The sequence below is a fragment of the Etheostoma cragini genome, chromosome 11 (assembly GCF_013103735.1).
Source record: "Etheostoma cragini isolate CJK2018 chromosome 11, CSU_Ecrag_1.0, whole genome shotgun sequence".
NCBI classification, from domain to species: Eukaryota; Metazoa; Chordata; class Actinopteri; order Perciformes; family Percidae; genus Etheostoma; species Etheostoma cragini.
Genome location: NC_048417.1, coordinates 4,440,523 through 4,456,462, shown reverse-complemented (window position 1 = coordinate 4,456,462; position 15,940 = coordinate 4,440,523). Strand labels below are relative to the sequence as shown.

The 15,940-nt window shown below is 42.6% G+C and overlaps 1 protein-coding gene across 3 annotated transcripts in view; it reads left to right on the top strand.

Annotated features, from left to right (window-relative positions):
• The window catches only part of armc8 (armadillo repeat containing 8), a 16,762-nt gene extending 4,475 nt beyond the window's left edge, over window positions 1-12,287 (top strand). For 2 of the 3 annotated variants that reach the window (XM_034885875.1, XM_034885877.1), the window contains exons 3-23: window positions 255-326; window positions 1,064-1,206; window positions 1,331-1,428; window positions 2,341-2,433; window positions 2,532-2,612; window positions 2,728-2,803; window positions 3,516-3,606; window positions 3,713-3,773; window positions 4,132-4,332; window positions 5,354-5,449; window positions 5,554-5,636; window positions 6,352-6,433; window positions 7,526-7,612; window positions 7,720-7,812; window positions 7,956-8,105; window positions 8,705-8,800; window positions 9,045-9,140; window positions 9,347-9,419; window positions 9,783-9,818; window positions 10,027-10,120; window positions 10,695-12,287. In XM_034885875.1, coding sequence (XP_034741766.1) covers window positions 255-326; window positions 1,064-1,206; window positions 1,331-1,428; window positions 2,341-2,433; window positions 2,532-2,612; window positions 2,728-2,803; window positions 3,516-3,606; window positions 3,713-3,773; window positions 4,132-4,332; window positions 5,354-5,449; window positions 5,554-5,636; window positions 6,352-6,433; window positions 7,526-7,612; window positions 7,720-7,812; window positions 7,956-8,105; window positions 8,705-8,800; window positions 9,045-9,140; window positions 9,347-9,419; window positions 9,783-9,818; window positions 10,027-10,120; window positions 10,695-10,728 — 1,936 coding nt within the window. In that variant the 3' untranslated portion in view covers window positions 10,729-12,287. The remainder of the gene's footprint in view (window positions 1-254; window positions 327-1,063; window positions 1,207-1,330; window positions 1,429-2,340; window positions 2,434-2,531; window positions 2,613-2,727; window positions 2,804-3,515; window positions 3,607-3,712; window positions 3,774-4,131; window positions 4,333-5,353; window positions 5,450-5,553; window positions 5,637-6,351; window positions 6,434-7,525; window positions 7,613-7,719; window positions 7,813-7,955; window positions 8,106-8,704; window positions 8,801-9,044; window positions 9,141-9,346; window positions 9,420-9,782; window positions 9,819-10,026; window positions 10,121-10,694) is intronic. The other variant, XM_034885876.1, reaches the window with a different exon arrangement.
• The last annotated feature ends 3,653 nt before the right edge of the window (window positions 12,288-15,940 follow it).

The following is a 15,940-nucleotide window of genomic DNA, read 5'->3' as shown; positions in this document are numbered from 1 at the left end:
GAGTTGCCGCCATGTGATTGGCTGCTTAGAAATTAAGTCTTAACGAGCAGTTGGACAGGTGTACCTAATAAAGTGGCCAGTGAGTGTATCTGACGTGCTTTACTGGAACACAGACATCACAATTAATTAACTGGGAAGAATTATTCTGTGTGTTGCGTGCTCAAAAGCGTTCAAACTTATGTTAATGATTGCAGAGTTTCCTTAGATCGACTGACAAGGAGTGTGTGTGTGTGTGTGTGCGCGTGTGTTCACAGTGACATGAAGAATGCCGTCATAGGAAACAACAAGCAAAAGGCCAATCTGATCGTCCTCGGAGCTGTGCCGAGGTTCGTCTCTGCACTCCTTCCCACCTTGTCTTTGTGACCGTTAAAACATTATTTTCATTCAAGTACACTCGAGATGCAGACACAACACTGGTCTTACATAACATGCTTTTGTTCAAACAGACCCTAAAAATGACCATGTCATAATACAAACTGGATTAGAAGTATAGCAGAACTGTCCAGTGTTAACTTACTAGCGTCACTAACAGGTTCTTTAGCACAGTGATTCCCAATCAGGGGTACTTGTACACGAGGGGTTACTTTTGGAGTTGCCAGGGTCAAGGGTTTTTGTCATTTGGAAAAAATTGAAGTTATGATTTGATTGGAAGAACGAATCCATATGTTTATACTAATTGAACACCTAAACACCATATGTTGCAGTTATGTGAGAGTGCGTGAGAACTATAAAGCAAGCAAACAGGTAGCTAAAACGTGAACGTGAGTTCATTTAGTCTCGCATTGCCAAACCTTCCTCCACAGCGCCGCGGAGGAGGGCCTGGCTAGTCCACGTACATCTAGCGGAGGTTAGAACGCCAACACAAAGAAAGCAGAAGGTGACGGATACTGGGCTGAAAAAGGGGGACATCTAGCGGGATTTCGGGCGGCACCTGAACAATCCCTGTCGTTGATACTAAAGTTTTATCTCACAGGACTATGGGGTACCGAAAAGGTTGGAAACTACTCATTTAGCACCCTCTACAGTAAACTTGTGCATGTGTGTGTGTTTTCAATGGTTCCAGGTTACTATACTTGCTCCAGCAGAGCTCGTCCAGTCTGGAGCTGCGGATCGAGTGTGCCGTGGTGCTGGGCAGCCTAGCTATGGGCACGGAGAACAACATCAAGTCCCTGGTGGACTGTCACATCATCCCTGCCCTTCTTCAAGGTTAGGACACACACATACACACACACTCAAACACACACACACAAACATGCAAAAACTTACTGCGGAGGACACCATCTTTGCTGAGACACAGACTTAATGCAACACCTGTGTTTTGTGCTACCAGGTCTACTGTGTCCGGAACTGATCTTCATTGAAGCGTGTCTTCGATGTCTCAGAACGGTTTTCATCAGTCCCGTCACCCCTGTGCAGCTGCTCTATACGGTAACTTGTCTTGTACACGTTCTGCCGGAAACAGTATATAAATATATACATACACATACACAATTACTCTGCATACAGACATTATCAGTTTAGGGTTCCTCCAATTGTACGGTATAGAGTTCAACAGTGGACCGCCTAGTTTGTGAACCGCTCTGGTTCCAGAAGTGATTATTTTCCCCCAATTCAATCGCTCCCTTGACGTTTCAGAAAATGCTTACATAAAGAATTTAAAACCTGGAACGGAGCATAGAAGCCACAAGATAATTTGTCACCATTTTGAAAACAGCGAATGCCCTTGTAGCCGAGCTGCACCAATCACATCGGTGTATCTGATAGGCGGACCAGAAGTATGTCATTTCTGAGTCTGTAGCTTTTAAGGACGACGGGGCCAACTACCACTTTGCTCGTTTGAAAGCCATGATGTCTCTCTCTTATGGGCCAAAGTAAGTCTCTAGTAAAGTAGGGGGAGGTGACCTTTCCCCTTATGACCTCATAAAGGTCAAGACTCCAGATCAGCCCATCTGAGCTTTCATTTTCAAGGCAGGGCAGGATACCCAGGGTACGGTTTACACCTATCTCCATTTCTAGCCTCTGGGGGACCATAGGCAGGCTGGGGGAACGCATATTAACGTAAATAAACCTCATAACCTCATAAAGTGCAATGGGACCTTTAAAACAAGTTTATTAATATACAGACTTGTGGCTTCTACTGGGACAAAAACCTTTGTTTCCCAACCTCGTAGCTTGTGCTCAGTCCGCCAGTCCGTTTAGACACCATAATCAAAATCCTTTTGGAGAAAATTAACAGGATTGCTGTAACCAAACTGTTAAGCTACATAGCAAGGACAAGGCCAATTCTAAGAATCTTCATTTCAAATTACACTTTGGTGATGTTTTTTGTTTTTCTTTAAGGACCCCACTGTGATTCCCCATCTAATGTTTCTACTGAGCCGCTCACAGAGAACCCAGGAGTACATCACCCAGATCTTCTCCCACTGTTGTAAGGTATTTGTTGGTATTTGTTCACACACAAACACAGTGGAGTCTGTCACACTTGTAGCCAGACGAAGATTCATTGTTCATGGGATGTTTGTTGTCTCCAGACCCCAGAGCACCAGACGGTTCTTTTCAACCACAGCGCCATCCAAAATATTGCCCCTCTACTTATCTCACCCTCTTATAAGGTATACGGTTGTCTCTCTGTGACTACATTTCTTAACCCAATTGCAAAATACAACCTTTCACACACAATTACCTCTGTATTATCATTCTCTCCTTCCGACCTCGTTGCCTCCCCAGGTCCGGATGCAGGCGTTAAAGTGTTTCTCAGTCCTGGCCTATGAGAACTCTCAGGTCTCCATGACACTGGTGAATGGTGAGTCTCTTTTCTTTCAGTCTGATCAACGGTACATTTCCAGGATAGCCTGACATCCAACGCATAGCTTAAGTGCAAGATGCTCTGCTCTCTGTGCTTTGCCAAATATCAAAATCACTGTTTGCTACGGCAAACAACAACAAACTTTGAGCTGGTAAGCTACACACTGAAAATGGCAAGTTTTGAAGACAATATAGATTGTGCATCAATGCAGGCCTGCTTGGGTTCTTTCAGGGAATGATTATAAAGCTTTAAAAAGAATACAGTATGTCTACAGCATTTACCCTCCAACTTTGGGACCAGTTGGTGGGATTGCGGTGGACGAAGTACACACAGATATACACTAATGAGGTTTAACCATGTATCCTGATAATAGCTCACGTTACTGTATTGTGTGAACAATTAACTTCATTTCATATTTTATGTGACCTTTTCATTTGCGGATGTGAAAATATTCCACCAAAACAAGTTCCTTCCCGAGACTACTTAGCAGAGCCGGCGCCGCTGTGTCCGGAGGTTAGCACCGCCCAAGACCATTGGGATTGGTTTAAAGAAATGCAAACAACCCAGAGCGTTATTTCCTCCTATCCCAGAATGCATCTGTGGTGTAGCCAGACCTTACTCCACAGCGCTATAGCGATAGGTCTGCCAATGTGAGACTCTTCTCTTCATTTCACTTTTAAACACTGTTTATCTACGTCTTTGTTGTCAGTGCTGGTGGATGGCGAGCTGCTCTCTCAGGTATTTGTCAGAATGATGCAAAGGGATCAACCCATTGAAATGCAGCTAACGGCGGCAAAATGGTGAGTGGCACAAATTTATATGAATTAAAAATAAACAACTTTATTTCCTGTATACTTTTCCTTCAAACGTCCTCTCTTCCCACCCCCCCACCCCCTTCTGTCCCAGTCTAACGTACATGTGTCGAGCGGGGGCCATCAGGACAGACGACAGCTGCATAGTCCTAAAGGTCAGCCTTTTCCAAGACCTCTGCAACTGCAACTCAATTGTATCAGTGGCACTTTTTTTTGTTTTACTAAAATGTTTATGATAAAACTTCTAACAAGCCCCCCACCCTCTGACCCAACACACATCAAAGTTTCTCTCCTAACATCTGTTTTACTATGAGAGCCACACACAAAAAACAAAAAGCAAATTACACATGTTATACATAACATAACAACGGTACCTTTAGCAAATTCATGATATGCATAAATACCAAAAACAAATGCTGTCACCCTCCAACACATGTCTCAGTCCTCTCCCATTCTGGGGTTCCAGTGGCACTTCTTTACTCACTGCATGTGCTGTCCTGTTTTCCGTTCCAGACCCTGCCGTGCCTCGTGCGGATGTGCAGTAAAGAACATTTGCTTGAGGAGAGGGTGGAGGGTGCAGAGACCCTGGCCTACCTGATGGAGCCCGACGTAGAGCTGCAGAGGATCGCCAGCACCACCGACCACCTGGTTGCCATGCTAGCCGACTACTTCAAATACCCCAGCTCTGTGTCTGCCATCACGGACATCAAGAGGGTGGGTCAGTGGGCCTGAGCGGGCACTTTTCATGGGATAAGAACAGGCACCCTCAGGCCCAAAAATACTTTTTTTCCCATAGTCTTACTTGGCAAAAGACACGCCTGTAAATCAGTAGATACATTTTTTAGAGCCTCTCGAAATAACTCGTTTTACTATCAGAATTTGATCCATTTGGTTCCAAAAACATTTGGAAAGACTAGTAGAACTGCACCATTAAATATTTTTATGTGACATAAAGCGGAGGTCTCAAGTACGCCTGCTCTACGGGCCTCACAGTGCGGAAGCAGACCCGATCATCCGGGTCATGTTTTATTTTTATTTTTATTTTTTGGTCCATCAAGGCTTTGTGCGTCACTGAGCAACTCTCATAGGAATGAACGGCGCTCCGCCTCAAACGCCATATACAGTGTATTTCACATCCATGGAGGAGAAGAGCATGTGTTTGCCAGGTGTAAACGTATCCTTACACTCCCAGTAATGTTAGTAACACTGTGAGGCTGTGCTTTGAGCTAAATGCTAGCGTGAGCATGCTAACACGCTCTCAATGGCAATACTAAAATGCTGATGTTTAGCAGGTAGGATGTTTAACATGTTCAACGTCTTAATTTAGCACGTTAGCATGCAAACATTTGCTATTTGGTACTAAACCCAAAGTACAAGAAGAGCCCTTGAGCCATAATCAGAATAACTTTTCTTAATAAGGACAATTAAAAAGCAATGTCTTTCATCAAAGTAGATTATTTTGCTCAGACTTCCAGACAGCACTTATGCCAGTGCATGTTATTGTAATCAGCTATGACCCAATTATCCTTAATGTGTCTGAATGTACCTTTTTGTTTTAATAAGTGAGTCTAATTATGAATGTTTTTTTAAAAATATAAATCAAACATTTATTATTAGGCAGTAAAAAATAAGCCTTTAAAATGTTTGAGACTTCTATGAACTTTAAAGATAAGATATCCTTGTTTATTATTATCAGAGTTGTGCCCCCAGTTGACTGTCTGTCTGTCATCTGCAGCTGGACCATGACCTGAAGCATGCCCACGAACTGAGACAAGCTGCTTTCAAACTTTACGCCTCACTAGGCTCCAACGACGAGGACATCCGCAAAAAGGTGACCTTTCCTCCATGGGTGTGTTTCGGTTTACATGTACAATAGTGCACATACATAATCATGTCATAATTCCTCCTCTCTTTTTTTTTTTTTTTGGTCACCAGATCACAGAGACAGAGAACATGATGGACCGCATAGTCAGTGGCCTATCAGAATCCAGCATTAAAGTCCGTTTGGCGGCCGTGAGGTACGGTGCAAACTTCCTACCCTGACATCGGAGCTTTCCAATATTTCCTTTAAACTCCATTTAGTCTAGAGCTGCTACGCTTAAACAAACAACTAATTAGTTGTCAACTATTGCATTAATCTAGGACCGTTTTGATAATTGATTTCAGTCACTGAGTTTACTTTTAATCAATTGTAATTTGGGACATTTACTAAACTTTCACTGTGTCGTAATGTCTCCTCTCTGAGTGTCTAAATCACACTAAAAGCCGTTAATAGATAACAGGCAGTATTGCTTTTTAATTTGTATAATTGTGTTAATTAGCAGTCTTAATATTGTTCTTGTTTTTCTACACACAGTTAACCCTTTTGTATCCACTTGTCATTTTATTTATGACCAAAATGCATTTAAAGCTGTAGTGCGTATTTTCTGGAATTCTAAGAAATAGCAACAAAACTGTCCCCGCGTCTACAAGATGGATGCCTTATGTGACACCCCACTCCCCGCAGTTACTAGTAGAAAGGAGTACACAGAGGACTACAAAAACACGATGGACTCTTAAGAAGAGATAATTATCTTCACTCGAGTTTCTGCGCGGGAAACTCGCCGGACGGGCATCCATTTATATCAAAATGTCAAAATAATTGGTTAAAGTTTGACATAACTGTTATTAAACTGTGACTAAACTCTCCCCCGTCTGTCCGCTACCTTATTTGTCCGGTTTGGTTTTTCCCAGGTGTCTTCACAGCCTGTCGCGGTCGGTACAGCAGCTGAGGACCAGCTTCCATGACCACGCGGTGTGGAAGCCCCTCATGAAGGTCAGTGGAGTGCGGATTAGGGTTTCAATGGTTCTTCTAAACTTCTAAACACAATATAGCCCCTTTCATGCAAGCATGCAGCCCAAAGATGAATGAAATCTCGTGTAGGTAATAGAACAGAACATTTAAACAAGACTAAACGATTACAACAAGAAGACAATTAAACGTTTTTTCCTTTTTAAATAAATAAAACCAACTGAATAAATTACATACCAGAGTTAAAAAAGAAGATATTTAAGCTAATGGCCCCACTGTACCTCTCTGACCTCCTCCATCCATGAGGCCTGCGGTCCTCAGACGCTGGCCTGCACTCCCTCCCCCACACCAGACTCTGTACCTGTAGGGTTGCAGCCCCATCCCTCTGGAACACCCTCCCTGCAGATATCCAAAATGCTGCAGTGGCTTGCGCAAGTTAATACACCCGTGCTAAAGTTGATTCAAAAGAAGAAAAAAAAAATCCAAAAATTAGGAAAATCCAGCCTTGTAAGGACACCAATTTTCTTTGTGAATGAATAATTTGTTGTAAATAAATGTTCTTCCTTAAAATAGAGGGGGCATAGGTATACACTCCCCCATGTTAAACTCCCTTAGAGGCAGATCATCACATACCCTTCATAATAGAGATCGGCATGGGGAACTTTCCCTAAAATTATATCTCAATGCAAATCAAACCAGCTATGAAGCTGAAATATCTCTAGGTATGGTGAAAGGTATGTGATGATGGGGGGGATTATTTTAATTAAAATAACTATTATTCATTCACAAAGAAAATTAGTGTCATTAAAAGGTTGTTGTTATTATTAAGGCATTAAGATGAACTTTTTTTTATTTCTCTTATTAATCAACTTTAGCATGGGTGTGCAAACTTATGCAAGCCACTGTACAGCCCTGGGAAAAAAAATACTCTTGAAACCCCATCTGTTTACCACGGCCTACAACCTCCCTTAGTATGGCCACTGTAATTCTGTAAAGTGTCCTTGGGTTTCATGAAAGGTGCTATGTAAAGAAAAGTTGTTATTATTATTATTATTATTATAATAATGCTATAACATCACTTTAAATTCAAAGTACTGACTGAGAAGTTGTATGTAGATGTTGCAGAACGCTCCGGATGAAGTCCTGGTCATGGCCTCGTCTACACTATGCAATCTACTGCTGGAGTTCTCTCCCAGCAAAGAGGTACACACACACACACACACACACACACACACACACACACACACACAGAGAGAGAGAGAACAGATTGTATTACGTTAATATTGAGAGCATTTGTTTCTGACTCGCAGCCCATCCTGGAGTCGGGGGTGATCGAGTTACTATGCAGTCTGACCCAGAGTGACAGTCCTGCTCTGAGGGTCAATGGCATCTGGGCTCTGATGGTAAGAAGATGGAGGGTTTCTTACAACCATCACAATCCTGGAAGGTTACGTTTAGGACTTTACATGTTTGGATGCAATGAAACATCTTCTTATTTTCAAGCAGTGACAGATTATTTTTGTACCGAAACATGTGTGTGTGTTAGAACATGGCGTTTCAGGCGGATCAGAAGGTGAAGGTGGAGATCGTTCGGAGTTTGGGTACAGAACAGTTGTTCCGCCTGCTATCAGACCCCGACTCCAACGTGCTGATGAAGACCCTCGGTCTGCTGCGCAACCTGCTGTCAACACGCCCAGTGAGTGTGAAAGAGAGAGAGAGACACACACACACACACACACACACACATGATAAGCGACTTGAAGCAGTGCTAATGTACAGTAAATGAAGCCTTCTCGTGACGATACTGTTCTGTAGACGTTAAGGCATTAGACACGCATGCATGTACAGTGGCAGTGCCAATCTCTAGGTATGGTGAAGGGTATGTGATGGGGGGGGGTATTTTAATTTGAAAGACCAAGGGACCTTTATCAGGATGCATAGTATCCTTGATCCATGAAATAAAAAATCTTCCTGCCTCTGTGGGAATTTAACATAGGGGGGTGTATACTTCTGTCCCCTGTACGTTAAGTAATAACATTTATTTATTTACATTACATTATTCATTCACAAAGAAATTGTTGTCTTTAAAAGGTTGGACTTTCCTAAATTCTTTTGAATTAAGGCATTAAGATCAATTTCCAAATGTTTTTTTATTCATCTTTTTAATCAACTTTAGCGCGGGTGTGTAAAGTTATGCAAGCAACTGTATGTGCTGAATATGCATAACTTCCGAAATGTTAAATACAGTATGCATACTGACTCTCTCCTGCTTTCCTCTCCCCTGTCGACTGTCAGCACATTGACCAGATCATGAGTTCTCATGGGAAACAGATCATGCAGGCAGTGACGCTCATCCTGGAGGCGGAGCACAGCATAGAGGTCAAGGAACAGGTGAGCGCTCGCTGCTTCATGCTGCCGAATGGAGTTTTATACAGAATTCATCCTACAGCAGAGTCATTTTAACATTCTGCAGAGTCTATATCTAGTTAGGCATGTCCAGTGGTGGTGTGGAGTTTTTAGAGCTGCAAGGCAGTGAGAATCAGTTGGCAATCTAGATTTTTCTTTTCTTTTCTTTTTGAGTCACGAAGAATAAAATGTTCATATAACCGTACCGATGCTTTTCCTTATCTGTCAGACGCTGTGCATCCTAGCAAACATCGCCGACGGCAACACAGCCAAGGAACTCATCATGACCAATGACGACATGCTCCAGAAAATCAAATATTACATGGTACTTTGTGCAAAGCCATCTACTGTAGCTCACTCTTGTGATCAGATCAAGTGTTTGGTGTTGTTGCAGATCATGCAGTACCAACTGAAAACTACACTGTTGTTGGTTTTAGTAGTAAGATTTCTTATTGAGGCCAAGTGACCTGCGCTGTTGTTCTGTACTTTCCTCCCTTGTAATTTTTCCCCAACTTGTGCTGGTTCCCACAGGGCCATTCGAATGTCAAACTACAGCTCGCTGCCACCTTCTGCATCTCAAACCTTATCTGGAATGAGGAGGAAGGTAAGGGACACACCGCAGGTTGAAAGGAAGGAGGAATAAAGAAAGAGACCAGGGTCAGAGAGAGGAGGCAGAGCGATGTGGGAAAACCTGAAGGTTCTTGTGCAGTGCAGGATTATCCCCTCCATGACTCCGGGTGGTGCTGTACCACATGGAGCCACCTTAGGACCAACGCTAATGTTGCCTGAAGTAGCTGACTACGTTTCAGAGAGTCAAACAGTGTTTTTTAAGCTGCATCTGCATGCTCATATTTCACCAAAAACAATATCTGTCCTGTCTGGTCTCGATATGATGCCAATATGTGATTGTACACTTTTGGAACATTCAGAAACACACAAGTAATTGGTTTTTCGTCCCATCTTTCAGTTCAAGCAGTGGTCAACAGCGATTGTTCCCACAAAGGTCAGCACAGCTCAGATCAAAGTTCAACAAATTTCAACTTCTTTGAGACGCAAAGTGAAACCTGTTGTCTACAAAACACTTCATATTTTAGTGCTTAAGGCTTAAACAAACAACAAAGCCATTAATGGCTTTTTATGGAAATGGATTTTTTGATGTCAGATGTTTTGTTAATGGATTCCCTTCTCTGCTTATTATCCTGTGTTCCCAGGTTCTCAGGAGCGTCAGGATAAGCTGAGGGAGATGGGCTTTGTGGACATCCTGCACAAACTCACCCAGGCCACTGACCCCAACCTCTGCGACAGGTGGGCCAGAGAAATGAAATCATAAAACACACAGCATTCTCATCAGATGCATATTGATCTATATCGAGGACGTCCCACTTTGTTCAGGCCCTGCCGGAAATTCGGCCGGGATGTCCCTAATTTCAGCCAGATGTCCGTTACCTTCCTCTTTCTCTGTTGTAGCTCTAACCTCCGGTGGATTTCTGAGGACTATGGTTACCTGGTCCTCAGATCTCTGCAGGGTAAATCCAGACAGCTAGCTAGACTATCTGTCCAATCTGAGTTTTCTGTTGCACAACAAAACCTTTTGAACATTTTCCACCAAAACAAGTTCCTTCCAGAGGCTATATTGCAGTGGCACCGGCAGTGTGTCTGGGGCTTAGCGCCACCCAAGACGATTGTGATTGGTTTAAAGAAGTTCCAATACACCAGAGCGTGTTTTTTTTCTCCCATCTCCGAATGCTGTGTAGACTAGCCAGACCTTTCTCCACAGCGCTGTGGAGGAGGGTCTGGCAATGCGAGACTATAATAATCATTAATAAACGTATTAAAGCTGCTGAGCAGGGTGGACTGATTGTGTGTGTGTCTCTGTCAGGGCGAAGACGGCGATGCAGCAGTACCTAGCGTGACTACAGCGGGGAGAGATCTACTACTGTCGGCCTCACTAACAACCGTGGGCAGGACACCTGCCAACGGTTCTTTTGTTTTTTTGTTTTCTTGAACCTCGAGGCTTGTTTTGTTGCACAAAGACACCTTTTTGTCGGATCTTTGGCTGGCCTCCCTTTACCCCCCCCCCCCCAACTCCTAACCCCCCACCTCAACAGTTTAGCTCACTCAAAACCTCGCCTGGGAGACTCTGAAACAGTGGTTGTTAGGAAATCAACGGTTAGGGGTTTGCCTGATTATTTTTTTGTAATTTTCAACAATGAAGTGACATTTTTTTTCCTTTTTTTGGGACTTTTTTTTGGTGCTTTTTCCTTTTGTTGGAGTGCGACAGCCTGACACCAGCGCCCTCTTGGTGCTTTTGGACTCCCGGTAGCGGAGATTCTGCTCTCAGAGAATCAGACTACGAGGTTTGACACGAGAAGAGCTGTCGGTCAGCAAAGCTTCCCAGTTTTATTTTTAATTAATATTAATAATAATGTTTCCTCAAGGCGTTGCAAGCAAGGACACATTTGGAAAACAAAACTGCCTATTTAGACATTTTGGGTGTTTTTTTTTTTTTTTGTGGATACATACCTCGTAAATATATAAATATATATAAATATAAAAAAATATATATTTTTGGATTTTTATTTTCCCCCGTGACCCTCTGTTTGTTTTCATTCATTCTGTTTACCATGATTGTTGGCACAGTAGGGTGAGTCCTCTGCAGTGAATTAGGAAAAACAAAAAAAACATCTTTCTTTCTTCTTCTGACCCTCGGTGGTTTTGCGTGTACGGTCAGCTGTAACTTCTGTCCAAAATCCTTATAATCCCAATGGGAAATGTAGCTCCAGAGTGCTTACTCTGATCTGCGCAGTTACTATTAACAGGCATGGGTACGTGTACACACACACACACACACCCACACACACACACACACACACCAGAGATAAGAGGATGCCTGTATCCTCACACCTTTGTCGAATAAGACTTAATGTCCGTTTCTGTTTCCTCTGCAGTCCCCTCTTCTGTGTGTGTTTTGTTAAAAGGGATAAATGAAAGCTCCTGCGTTTCTCTCCTCTGTGTTTTAAGAAGCAAGCGAGGACAGAGTGGATGGAAGGAATTAAAGGAAGATCTATTTGAGACCGGCCCCTAGAGGGAAAAGGCACTAAGTGCAGCCTCTGCACCAGAATCAAGTGCTACATTGTCTTTCTTCCCTCGATCATATCATTTATCTCCCATCAGGACATTTCTAGAGTGTTGTTTTCCCGACATTTCAAACCTTACTGAAACTCTTGATAGAATGAATGTTACCATTGAAAATATATGCAGACCTGAAGGATTTCTTCTGTGTTGCGTCTTATTTCTCCTCGGAGGGTACAAGGAGTCTCTCACATTCACATTGTCTGAATAAAGCAGAACTATTTAAAAGTAAAGTGAAGTTCCCATTAACTTTGTATTGTGGCTAATAGTTGCTTCGTTTGCAGTTTGTGCCTCTCATGTATTTCCAGAGTTTGAGTCACAGAGGTAATTATCAGTTTCTCTAAAAAAAAACTAAAAAAAACAGGCATGTTTGAAAAACCCAGGTTATTTTTTAACAACCCTCACCGCTGTGCTGACGGTATTTCCATCTTCCAGAACCCTTTTCTAGCAATATGGATACAAATAATATATAAATATATTTTTTATATATAAATATTTTTTATAATATATTTTTAATAATAATGTTTCCTAATCCAAGCAAAGACACTAGCCGGAAATAATCTCCTTGCTTAATTTCTAATGTGAACCAACATTTTAAAATTGTATTGTTAGTTGTATTTGTTTATATTGTTGCTATTTTTCTTGCATTTTACAAGGTAAAGGACATGCCATTTTCAGCTCTTTTTTTCTGTCTTTCATACAGATGGTTAGAAGACTTTAAAGGTTATTTTGCTAATTTTCAGGTTCATACTAGAATGTTTGTCTGAATATATACACGGATTAATCCTCATTCTGAAACGCTCCGTTTTAGCGTAAAAGAATTAAGAGTGCGGACGCCTCATTGTTTTCAGGTTGTATCACACTCTGTTTTAGCGCCTGTCTCTTTAAGACTCCCTCAGAAAAAAAGCCAAGTCTGCTCTGATTGGACAGCGTTGCCGGGTCTTCCGCATCTTGTTTTAAAGCACAGTTTCTGTGTGCATTTCTCTGGTAGAGTGTTTTGACACTTTCAGCCTTTATACGGTACTTTGACCCGCTTTATTTATAATAAAAAAAAAAAAGTCATGGAAATCTAACTTTAACATTATGGGACCTTTAGCAATTCTCTGAAAATATCTTCAGTGAAGAAGAGATTTTAAAAAGGACCTTCTAGGTTTTTCAAACAGCCCTTAGATTTAGTTTTTCAGAGAAAGGATGCTCACCTATGAGACTTGATTTTACTACGAGGCACAAGCGATTGGTTCCTGAGAGTAGCACAGGAGTCTGAGATCTTACAAAACAACACTTCTTTATTGTTGTACAGTATGTAATCGTTTTTATGTAACAGCAGTCTTTAATAAAACATCTGAAACCCAACAGCCTCCAACAGGGCCAGCAGTTTGTCGGCTCCCATCAGCCCTCTCTGCCCTCCACAGCTCAAAAGCAGGCACATTTCTCATGCAAAGAAAAAAGAAAGCTGGGACATGCATTTAAAATCCCCCCCCCCAGAGTAAACCGCAGGATCAGAACTCCACAGATAACTATGGGAATTCTGTTCAGTGAATCTTCGTATTTCCGAGTGTGAAGAGTCCAGGAACCCCTCCCCCGTTACAGAAAATAATCTTTCTTTTTATATTACAAGTTAACGTGGTGCACAAAGCACCTCAGCAAAGCAACAGGAAAAAAAGTGTAGAAGTCCTGAGACCTCCAAAGTGATGCAGCCTGGGTATTGTGGTTTTAGGATTAGGCTGTTGTCTGGAAAAAAAGGGGTCGGAGATGATGAGAAAATGTGTGCAAGATGTGCTTTGTGTGTGTGTGTGTGTGCTACATAAGAATTGGGAAGGTGACACTCCGTGTGGAGTTCATGCAGTTTGATGGTAAACCTTCTCCTCCCCAGCCTGTTTCTAATACATCTCCCAGACATGCAATATACAGTATGTCCTCATTGCTTTCGACGACAAAAATAAATAAATTCACAGCCTGGGTATATAAATAAAAGGTGCAAGTGTCCTCTGTGGGTGACACGGATGGCTTTCTTTGTCAATTTTGATCTAAACGCTTGCCACCTTGTCATTAACAGGTGGACTTCAGGGAATTTCTGTCTTTATTTGGAGAAGGCACGAATGGCTGGATGGCTAAAGCTAAGGAGTGATGTGGGAGTTTGCTGTACAATCTGATAGGCTGGTTGTAAAAAGTCACGGTGATGATAAAGAGTTACGTATAGGTGCTGTGTTTTTTGTTTTTTTAAATATGTGTTCCCAACACATTTTACATAAAGTAAATCTTGCATTTTTTGTCTTTGGCACACAACCCAACGGATTTAGATCCACACTCAAACAGAAGCACACTGCTCCTCTGTATGCTTCTCTGTTGACTCGACTGTGTACTTCTTTCACAGGGAAAGAAAATGTGGACCTATCTGTTCAAATTTTAAAAAACAAAATCAGGAGTGATGGGCCTGTGAACGACTCTGAAAGACGGTTGGATGTCAAGCTGAGTGTTTTCCTCCACCAGCCGAGAGGCAGATTTGAACATTTTGAACATAATCCCATTGATGTAGCGAACTGGCTCTCCAGGTGAGGTGACCTGATGTGACTGAGACTGAATGAAGAGTTTACATTCCCGGTCCTATGTGCTGGCTCAGGTTATCTGACACGGGTAAAGACATGTTTCCCGCTGAGATATGTGTATACCTGCCCACCCCCCCTTTTTTTTAAGACCATACTGGATCTAAAAAGCAACATTGTATAATCCGTTATCGGCTCCAGAGAACACTGGAACTGGTTAAAAAGATCTGGTCCTGTCCCGGGGGTCGACTGATGCTACTGGAGTGTTCATACTGTAAGACAATTTGTGCTGTTGTAGTTCTGTGGTTGATCAGTGTTGAAAGCTTCTCCTTCACGCTGATGTGCTGACGGCTGGCGTTGTTTCTCGGCCTCCCGGGCACGTTTCTGTCTGACCGATCACTTCCTGTGTGAAATGGACCAGCGGTCTGATTCCCATTGGTTCTCATTCCACATCCAGCCGTCACGTTCCCTGATCTGATTTCAGTTGTTCCCTCGTTTGAATCGTACTTACTTACTTTTCCACCTCTTTCATTCCCTGCTACTCTTTTTGTAATTTTGCGCTTTTGCTGAGTTTTCTTAAGGGGAGACACTATAAGCAAAAAATCTATTTTTCCATCTAGAGATTTATGGCTGTTTTGCTTCTACAATAAGCCTTCTTTCACACTACAAAAAACATCCAAAATACACATTTAGGTGTTTATTTTACTACACTTTGTCTACCTGTGACCAGGGTTAAAAATTAGCACCATGTACTAGTAGAATGCTGGTAAAATATGCACGTGCAAACAATGGTAATCTATTGAGTGGCTTGTCAAATTTGAACATTTATTAGGCTGGTGGACAAAAAGTTAATTTTGTACCCTGTTTGTAAATTTCTCCGAAATTAAACAAAAATAAACAGCTGATGATGCCTTATTGGCATATTTATACATAAAATGTGAGAAAACTACAATATTGTCCTAATGTAAGTAATTAATTGGGGAAATGTCACGGTGATATCTATGAGTTTAAATATTTTCCTTGTTCACCTGCAGTGTCTCCCCTTAACCCGTTCATAACGCTAGCTCCTCTTCATCAATGAAGCTGATGTGCTCTGTGGAGGACTTCCCGTCCTCCACCTGTCGTCCCCACTCCTGCATCTCCAGCTCCTGGGGATGAGCGACAGGTCCGGCCTCCCCGCGGCGCAGCTGTGAGTTACACCAAAGTGGAGTCTGGGTCTCTCCCTGCCTTTTCCTCGCATTGACAAAGTCCAGAGACAGCGGCAGGGAGACGGCGGGGGAAACAAGAGGTACGGAAGGCCTTTGTGCGTGGTCTCCGGGGGAGGACGTGAGCGACGGGGGAGCTGAGCAGTGGAAGGACGGGGGAGGGGGGGTGTCCTGGGAGGGTGGCGGGGGGAGCAGGCCTCTGCTGGAAAAGCTCACCGGTCGGGACGGGTGGGGGCCTTGGCAGG